Source organism: Coenobita brevimanus, unplaced genomic scaffold (assembly GCF_032717465.1).
Source record: "Coenobita brevimanus isolate Jiangsu-jjx unplaced genomic scaffold, ASM3271746v2 jjx.HiC_scaffold_469, whole genome shotgun sequence".
NCBI classification, from domain to species: domain Eukaryota; kingdom Metazoa; phylum Arthropoda; class Malacostraca; order Decapoda; family Coenobitidae; genus Coenobita; species Coenobita brevimanus.
In genome coordinates, this window is record NW_027644868.1 from 127,651 (window position 1) to 137,376 (window position 9,726).

The 9,726-nt window shown below is 34.2% G+C and overlaps 5 protein-coding genes across 5 annotated transcripts; all 5 read right to left on the reverse strand.

Moving 5' to 3' along the window:
• Positions 1–504: 504 nt before the first annotated feature.
• LOC145390273 (uncharacterized) lies at positions 505–2,028 on the reverse strand. The gene is made up of 2 exons (XM_080265253.1): positions 1,319–2,028; positions 505–574 (listed from the first exon to the last, which is right to left on the reverse strand). Exons 1-2 carry the CDS (start codon positions 2,026–2,028, stop codon positions 505–507), a joined length of 780 nt encoding a protein of 259 aa, XP_080121379.1.
• Positions 2,029–2,416: 388 nt separating this feature from the next.
• Positions 2,417–4,185, reverse strand: LOC145390274 (uncharacterized). Its single transcript, XM_080265254.1, has 4 exons — positions 4,047–4,185; positions 3,608–3,662; positions 2,970–3,163; positions 2,417–2,460 (listed from the first exon to the last, which is right to left on the reverse strand). Exons 1-4 carry the CDS (start codon positions 4,183–4,185, stop codon positions 2,417–2,419), a joined length of 432 nt encoding a protein of 143 aa, XP_080121380.1.
• A 592-nt stretch (positions 4,186–4,777) lies between these two features.
• On the reverse strand, positions 4,778–5,671 carry LOC145390275 (uncharacterized). The gene has a single exon (XM_080265255.1). The coding sequence runs from the start codon at positions 5,669–5,671 to the stop codon at positions 4,778–4,780; it is 894 nt and encodes a 297-aa protein (XP_080121381.1).
• A 706-nt stretch (positions 5,672–6,377) lies between these two features.
• On the reverse strand, positions 6,378–7,148 carry LOC145390276 (uncharacterized). The gene has a single exon (XM_080265256.1). It carries the CDS (start codon positions 7,146–7,148, stop codon positions 6,378–6,380), a length of 771 nt encoding a protein of 256 aa, XP_080121382.1.
• Positions 7,149–7,698: 550 nt separating this feature from the next.
• LOC145390277 (uncharacterized) lies at positions 7,699–8,304 on the reverse strand. Its single transcript, XM_080265257.1, has one exon. The coding sequence runs from the start codon at positions 8,302–8,304 to the stop codon at positions 7,699–7,701; it is 606 nt and encodes a 201-aa protein (XP_080121383.1).
• Between the last annotated feature and the right edge of the window lie 1,422 nt (positions 8,305–9,726).

Here is a 9,726-nt window from a genome sequence, read left to right on the forward strand (position 1 = left end):
TTGTCGAGAAAACCTTCTCACAGTATTCACAGAATAAAAGTTTTTCCCCTGTATGAATACGTTCATGAATTTTCATGTTTACTTTTTGCCTAAATGTTTTATTACAATATCCACAGGTAAATGGTTTTTCTTCGGTTTGTATCATCTCGTGTCTTTTTAGAGTGGTTTTTTCTTTGAAGCACAGATTGAATTTGTTGCATTTATGTGGCTTCTCGTGGCAATGAGTATATTTTTTCATTTTTAACTTATGATACTTGAATATATTTTTCTTATGCATTTCCAAAGATTTATCAATACTACATTCATCACAATTATAGTTTTTTTTTGTACTGAGATCTAGGGGTTCCTCTTGGATGTTACTCCCACTGCCCTGTTCCAGAGAAGCCTCCATGTCTATTAATTTCAGAAACAAAGAAAAATCATTATTAAAAATTCTTCAGAAATATTTTTTTCAATCTATAGTGACTGTATAAAGTTGATATCACTTTAGACAATTATATATAATTACCTTTTCAGTTTGGAACCATCTGCTAGATCTCCAGAGTTGCTCACAATGCGCTCCACTGGTTGCCCACTAAAAATGAAAACAAAATTCTAATAATAGTATTTTCTTCTTCCCTTATTTTCATCCAATTACAAAAGATAGGAACTAAAAATTATTTTATATTTTCTAAGGTTAAATATTTTTTTTATAGACAAATAGGTTTTCTCCTATATGAGTTTGTATTCGAAGTGTGTATAAGTCCATGATTATTTTTTACAAATGAATTAATTCATGCTTTCTCATCTGCCTTTTTCTACCCTTGTATGGATAAGTTCATGAACGTTTGCTTGTGTTTTTTGCCTGAATGTTTTATTACAGTATCTACAGGAAAAGGGTTTTTCCCCCATATGAATGCGTATGTGATTTCTTAGGGTCGATTTATTTGAGAATGTCTTCTCACAATGTCCACAGGTAAACGGCCTTTCTCCTGTATGAGTGCGAATGTGTCTTGTTAGGCTCGCTTTTGTCGAGAAATTCTTCTTACAGTATTCACATATAAATGGCTTTTCCCCCGTATGAGTGCGTACATGAATTCTTAGGCTCAATTCATATGAGAAACTCTTCTCACAGTATTGACAGACAAACGGCTTTTCTCCTGTATGAATGCGTATGTGTCTTATTAGATTTCTTTTTCTCGAGAAAGTCTTCTCACAGTATTCACAGACAAATGGTTTTTCCCCTGTATGAATACGTTCATGAATTTTCATGTTTCCTTTTTGCCTAAATGTTTTATTACAATATCCACAGGTAAATGTGTGTCTAAAAATAAACGGCCTTTCTCCTGTATGAGTACGAATGTGTCTTATTAGGTTCGATTTTGTCGAGAAAGTCTTCTTACAGTATTCACATGTAAATGGCTTTTCCCCCGTATGAGTGCGTACATGAATTCTTAGGCTCAATTCATGTGAAAAACTCTTCTCACAGTATTGACAGACAAACGGCTTTTCTCCTGTATGAGTGCGTATATGTCTTATTAGATTTCTTTTTGTCGAGAAAGTCTTCTTACAGTATTCACATGTAAATGGCTTTTCCCCCGTATGAGTGCGTACATGAATTCTTAGATTTCTTTTTCTCGAGAAAACCTTCTCACAGTATTCACAGACAAATGGTTTTTCCCCTGTATGAATACGTTCATGAATTTTCATGTTTCCTTTTTGCCTAAATGTTTTATTACAATATCCACAGGTAAATGTGTGTCTAAAAATAAACGGCCTTTCTCCTGTATGAGTACGAATGTGTCTTATTAGGTTCGATTTTACCGAGAAAGTCTTCTTACAGTATTCACATGTAAATGGCTTTTCCCCCGTATGAGTGCGTACATGAATTCTTAGGCTCGATTCATGTGAAAAACTCTTCTCACAGTATTGACAGACAAACGGCTTTTCTCCTGTATGAGAGCGTTTATGAATTTTCATATCGTATTTCCGTCTAAATTTGTTATTACAAAATTCACAGATAAATGGTTTTTCTTCGGTGTGTATCATCTCGTGTCTTTTTAGAGTGTTTTTTTTTTTGAAGCACCGATCGCATTTGTTGCATTTATGCGGCTTGTCGTGGCAATGAGTATTTTTTTTCATTTTTAACTTATGATACATGAATATATTTATCTTATGCATTTCCAAAGAAGATTTTTCAATACTGCATTCATCACAATTATAGTTTTTTTTTGTACTGAGATCTAAGGGTTCCTCTTGGATGTTACTCCCACTGCCCTGTTCCAGAGAAGCCTCCATCTCTATTAATTTCAGAAACAAAGAAAAACGATTATTAAAAATTCTTCAGAAATACTTTTTTCAATCTATAGTGACTGTATAAAGTTGATATCACTTTAGACAATTATATATAATTACCTTTTCAGTTTGGAACCATCTGCTAGATCTCCAGAGTTGCTCTCAATGCGCTCCACTGGTTGCCCACTAAAAATGAAAAAGAAATTCTAATAATAGTATTTTCTTCTTCCCTTATTTTCAACCAATTTCAAAAGATAGGAACTAAAAATTATTTTATATTTACTAAGATGGTTAAATATTTTTTTCATGGACAAACGGGTTTTCTCCTATTTGTATTCGATTCTTCTCTTATAAGTGTTTATATCGAGAAACCATAATTATTTTTTACAAATGAATTAATTCATGCTTTCTCATCTGGCTTTTGCTAGAGAAGGTATTGTTACAATATTTACAAGTATATGGTTTTTCCCCTGTATGGATGCGTTCATGAACGTTTGCTTGTGTTTTTTGCCTGAATCTTTTATTACAGTATCCACAGGAAAAGGGTTTTTCCCCCGTATGAATGTATATGTGTGTTATTAGGGTCGATTTATTTGAGAATGTCTTCTCACAATGTCCACAGATAAACGGCCTTTCTCCTGTATGGATGCGTTCATGAACGTTTGCTTGTGTTTTTTGCCTGAATCTTTTATTACAGTATCCACAGGAAAAGGGTTTTTCCCCCGTATGAATGTATATGTGATTTCTTAGGGTCGATTTATTTGAGAATGTCTTCTCACAATGTCCACAGATAAACGGCCTTTCTCCTGTATGAGTGCGAATGTGCCTTATTAGATTTCTTTTTCTCGAGAAAACCTTCTCACAGTATTCACAGACAAATGGTTTTTCCCTTGTATGAATACGTTCATGAATTTTCATGTTTCCTTTTTGCCTAAATGTTTTATTACAATGTCCACAGGTAAATGGTTTTTCTTCAGTGTGTATCATCTCGTTTCTTTTTTTGAAGCACCGATCGCATTTGTTGCATTTATGCGGCTTGTCGTGGCAATGAGTATATTTTTTCATTTTTAACTTATGATACATGAATATATTTTTCTTATGCATTTCCAAAGAAGAGTTTTCAATACTGCATTCATCACAATTATAGTTTTTTTTTCTACTGAGATCTAGGGGTTCCTCTTGGATGTTACTCCCACTGCCCTGTTCCATAGAAGCCTCCATGTCTATTAATTTCAGAAACAAAGAAAAACGATTATTAAAAATTCTTCAGAAATACTTTTTTCAATCTTTAGTGATTTTTTTAATGTCGCCTTAGACAATTATATATAATTACCTTTTCGGTTTGGAACCATCTGCTAGATCTCCAGAGTTGCTCACAATGCGCTCCACTGGTTGCCCACTACAAATGAAAAAGAAATTCTAATAATAGTATTTTCTTCTTCCCTTATTTTCAACCAATTTCAAAAGATAGGAACTAAAAATTATTAAATATTTACTAAGATGGTTAAATATTTTTTTTATAGACAAATAGGTTTTCTCCTATATGAGTTTGTATTCGAAGTGTGTATAAGTCCATGATTATTTTTTACAAATGAATTAATTCATACTTTCTCATCTGCCTTTTTCTACCCTTGTATGGATAAGTTCATGAATGTTTGCTTGTGTTTTTTGCCTGAATGTTTTATTACAGTATCCACAGGAAAAGGGTTTTTCCCCCATATGAATGCGTATGTGACTTCTTAGGGTCGATTTCTCTGAGAATGTCTTCTCACAATGTCCACAGATAAACGGCCTTTCTCCTGTATGAGTGCGAATGTGCCTTATTAGATTTCTTTTTCTCGAGAAAACCTTCTCACAGTATTCACAGACAAATGGTTTTTCCCTTGTATGAATACGTTCATGAATTTTCATGTTTCCTTTTTGCCTAAATGTTTTATTACAATGTCCACAGGTAAATGGTTTTTCTTCGGTGTGTATCATCTCGTGTCTTTTTAGAACGGTTTTTTTTCTTTGAAGCACCGATCGCATTTGTTGCATTTATGCGGCTTGTCGTGGCAATGAGTATATTTTTTCATTTTTAACTTATGATACATGAATATATTTTTCTTATGCATTTCCAAAGAAGAGTTTTCGATACTGCATTCATCACAATTATAGTTTTTTTTTCTACTGAGATCTAGGGGTTCCTCTTGGATGTTACTCCCACTGCCCTGTTCCATAGAAGCCTCCATGTCTATTAATTTCAGAAACAAAGAAAAACGATTATTAAAAATTCTTCAGAAATACTTTTTTCAATCTTTAGTGATTTTTTTAATGTCGCCTTAGACAATTATATATAATTACCTTTTCGGTTTGGAACCATCTGCTAGATCTCCAGAGTTGCTCACAATGCGCTCCACTGGTTGCCCACTACAAATGAAAAAGAAATTCTAATAATAGTTTTTTCTTCTTCCCTTATTTTCATCCAATTACAAAAGATAGGAACTAAAAATTATTTGTTACATTATTTACAAGTATATGGTTTTTCCCCTGTATGGATACGTTCATGAACGTTTGCTTGTGTTTTTTGTCTGAATGTTTTATTACAGTATCCACAGGAAAAGGGTTTTTCCCCGGTATGAACGTATATGTGTGTTCTTAGGGTCGATTTCTCTGAGAATGTCTTCTCACAATGTCCACAGGTAAACGGCCTTTCTCCTGTATGAGTGCGAATGTGTTTTATTAGGCTCGATTTTAACGAGAAAGTCTTCTCGCAATATTTACAGACAAATGGCTTTTCCCCTGTATGGATGCGCTTATGAAAGTTTGCTTGTGTTTTTTGCCTGAATGTTTTACTACAGTATCCACAGGTAAATGGTTTTTCTCCCGTATGGGTGCGTATGTGTGTTCTTAGGATCAATTTATTTGAAAATGTCTTCTCACAATGTCCACAGGTAAACGACCTTTCCCCTGTATGAGTGCGAATGTGACTTATTAGGTTCGATTTTGCCGAGAAAGTCTTATTACAGCATTCACATGCAAATGGCTTTTCCCCCGTATGAGTGCGTAAATGAATTTTTAGCCTCGATTTATGTGAGAAACTCTTTTCACAGTATTGACAGACAAACGGCTTCTCTCCTGTATGAGTACGCATATGAATTGTCAAGTTTGATTTATCCGAGAAATTCTTCTTACAGTATTCACATGTAAATGGCTTTTCCCCCGTATGAGTGCGTAAATGAATTTTTAGGCTCAATTCATGTGAGAAACTCTTTTCACAGTATTGACAGACAAACGGCTTTTCTCCTGTATGAGTGCGTATGTGTCTTATTAGGCTCGATTTTGTCGAGAAAACCTTCTCACAATATTCACAGACAAATGGTTTTTCCCCTCTATGAATACGTTCATGAATTTTCATGTTTCCTTTTTGCCTAAATTTTTTATTACAACATTCACAGGTAAATGGTTTTTCTTCGGTGTGTATCATCTCGTGTCTTTTTAGATTGCCTTTTTCTTTGAAGCACCGATCGCATTTGTTGCATTTATGCGGCTTGTCGTGGCAATGAGTATTTTTTTTCATTTTAAACTTATGATACTTGAATATATTTTTCTTATGCATTTCCAAAGAAGATTTTTCAATACTGCATTCATCACAATTACAGTTTTTTTTTTTTCTGAGATCTAGGGGTTCCTCTTGGATGTTACTCCCACTGCCCCGTTCCATAGAAGCCTCCATGTCTATTAATTTCAGAAACAAAGAAAAACGATTATTAAAAATTCTTCAGAAATATTTTTTTCAATCTGTAGTGACTGTATAAAGTTGATATCACCTTAGACAATTATATATAATTACCTTTTCGATTTGGAACCATCTGCTAGATCTCCAGAGTTGCTCACAATGCGCTCCACTGGTTGCCCACTAAAAATGAAAAAGAAATTCTAATAATAGTATTTTCTTCTTCCCTTATTTTCATCCAATTACAAAAAATAGGAACTAAAAATTATTTTATATTTACTAAGAAGGTTAAATATTTTTTTCATGGACAAACGGGTTTTCTCCTATATGAGTCTGTATTCGAGTCTTCTCTTATAAGTGTGTATATCGAGAACCCATTATTATTTTTTTACAAATGAATTAATTCATGCTTTCTCATCTGCCTTTTTCTAGAGAAGGTATTGTTACAATATTTACAAGTATATGGTTTTTCCCCTGTATGAGTGCGTTTATGTTTTTCCATATGTACTTTCTGCCTGAATGCTTTACTACAGTATCCACAGGTAAATGGTTTTTCTCCCGTATGGGTGCGTATGTGTGTTCTTAGGGTCGATTTCTCTGAGAATGTCTTCTGACAATATTTACAAGTATATGGTTTTTCCCCTGTATGGATACGTTCATGAACGTTTGCTTGTGTTTTTTGTCTGAATGTTTTATTACAGTATCCACAGGAAAAGGGTTTTTCCCCGGTATGAACGTATATGTGTGTTCTTAGGGTCGATTTCTCTGAGAATGTCTTCTCACAATGTCCACAGGGAAACGGCCTTTCTCCTGTATGAGTGCGAATGTGACTTATTAGGCTCGATTTTGCCGAGAAGGTCTTATTACAGCATTCACATGTAAATGGCTTTTCTCCCGTATGAGTGCGTAAATGAATTTTTAGGCTCGATTTATGTGAGAAACTCTTTTCACAGTATTGACAGACAAACGGCTTCTCTCCTGTATGAGTGCGTATGTGTCTTATTAGGCTCGATTTTGTCGAGAAAACCTTCTCACAATATTCACAGACAAATGGTTTTTCCCCTGTATGAATACGTTCATGAATTTTCATGTTTCCTTTTTGCCTAAATGTTTTATTACAACATTCACAGGTAAATGGTTTTTCTTCGGTGTGTATCATCTCGTGTCTTTTTAGAGCGGTTTTTCTTTTAAAGAAGATTTTTCAATACTGCATTCATCACAATTACAGTTTTTTTTTGTACTGAGATCTAGGGGTTCCTCTTGGATGTTACTCCCACTGCCCTGTTCCAGAGAAGCCTCCATGTCTATTAATTTCAGAAACAAAGAAAAACGATTATTAAAAATTCTTCAGAAATATTTTTTCAATCTATAGTGACTGTATAAAGTTGATATCACTTTAGACAATTATATATAATTACCTTTTCAGTTTGGAACCATCTGCTAGATCTCCAGAGTTGCTCACAATGCGCTCCACTGGTTGCCCACTAAAAATGAAAAAGAAATTCTAATAATAGTATTTTCTTCTTCCCTTATTTTCAACCAATTTCAAAAGATAGGAACTAAAAATTATTTTATATTTAAATTTCTTACTACATTTCTTCTAAGAAGGTTAAATATTTTTTTATAGACAAACAAGTTTTCTCCTATATGAGTTTGTATTGGAATCTTCTCTTATAAGTGTGTATATCGAGAATTTCCATGATTATTTTTTACCTACCACTCAAATGAATTAATTCATGCTTTCTCATCTGCCTTTTTCTGGAGAAGGTATTGTTACAATATTTACAAGTATGTGGTTTTTCCCCTGTATGGATGCGCTTATGAACGTTTGCTTGTGTTTTTTGCCTGAATGTTTTACTACAGTATCCACAGGTAAATGGTTTTTCTCCCGTATGGATGCGTATGTGTGTTCTTAGGATCGATTTCTCTGAGAATGTCTTCTCACAATGTCCACAGGTAAACGGCCTTTCTCCTGTATGAGTGCGAATGTGTCTTATTAGGCTCGATTTTACGGAGAAAGTCTTCTCGCAATATTCACAGACAAATGGCTTTTCCCCTGTATGAGTGCGTTTATGAACTTCCATATTTATTTTTCGGCTGAATGGTTTACTACAGTATCCACAGGTAAACGGTTTTTCTCCCGTGTGGGTGCGTATGTGTGTTCTTAGGATCGATTTCTCTGAGAATGTCTTCTCACAATATCCACAGGGAAACGGCCTTTCTCCTGTATGAGTGCGAATGTGTTTTATTAGGCTCGATTTTACCGAGAAAGTCTTCTCACAATATTTACAGAGAAATGGTCTTTGAACTTCCATATTTATTTTTCCGCTGAATGGTTTACTACAGTATCCATAGGTAAACGGTTTTTCTAGTTTCAATTTAGTCAAGAAAATTCTCACAATATTCACTTTCTTCTGTCTGAGTCTTTTTATTAATTTCCATGTTGTATTTCTGCCTAAAAGTTTTACTACAGTATTCATAGGTAAACGGTTTTTCTTGAGTATGTATCATCTTTTTAAACAAGCACTAATCATATTTATGCGGGTGTCCACAGAATTAGTAGAAACCTTCGAGCATTCCAGAAATTGTTTGTATCTTCAAAAAGATTTTTTAATGCCGTATTCGTCATAATTATACTTTTTTTTTGTACTGAGATTATGGGGTTCCTCTTGGATGTTACTTCTACTAGTCTGTTCCAGAGAATCTTCCATATCTATTAATTTCTGAAACAAAGAAAAGATAGTTATTACAAACAATTATTAAAAATTCTTTAGAAATTATTTTTAATCCTTTAGATGGAATGTGACTATAAAAATTTTGTACTCACAAGTTTAAATATTCCGGCGAAAAGGCCCTTGCTGACCTATCTGGTTGGCAGTTGGCTGCCCGCTAAAGGGTTAATCTTGCAGGACCGGCTTCCCTTCTGAAGCTGATGGTCAGTAGAGTTGCTACAGGTTGTGTGGGGGCTGTGTCGTTGCTATGCCAAAGAGTTATTTTTCAAAGGAACATTGTTGCTCCGCCCTAAACTTCCAACAACATTGGCAGCCACTTGTTCGATTGGTGGCAATTTTTTGGATAAACACTAGACGGTTGTATATAATCCTGTGGATGGTAAAAGATGGAAACCCCTCTGCGTGAAGCTTCATATATATATACCTCTTAAATCCAGCCTTCACATTGAGTGCACACCTCTTCGTCCGTCAACTCCTACTCCTCCCCTTACCTCGTCCGGATGTTTTCGTCTCTATTATTTTTTCTTCATTTATTTTTAGAGGTAAGATATTAACTTTTTAGTAGACAACTCTGATAGATTAAAAAAAAAAGCATTTAGATCGAAAAAATTAAAATAGTTTGTTGTCAACTTAGTTTTGTTTTTAGATTTGGAGACTTTTGATCTAGCTTAGCTACTTTTTTTAGCAATTACCTATATTTTGGCGACTAGATGTTTTTTTGTAATCAAAGATCTAAATATTATTGTTTCTTTAACTGGTAACCGACTTCAGCGTTCTCGTCCAGTTACCACTTTTGGCGCTGTTTCTTTGCGCCAAAAAACATTCTGAACTACCTATATGAAACAGTGTTTATCAGCAATTTTTTTCTATGTAGTGTTTTTTGAAGTTTCAGTATACATTACAACTCTCTTTTTTCTTTTCTTTTCAAGATTGTGTTATGTGTGTTGGTGATGAGTATATTTGCTGTTCTTCTGGGATTTGTTATTTTTGGATGGAAATACATAG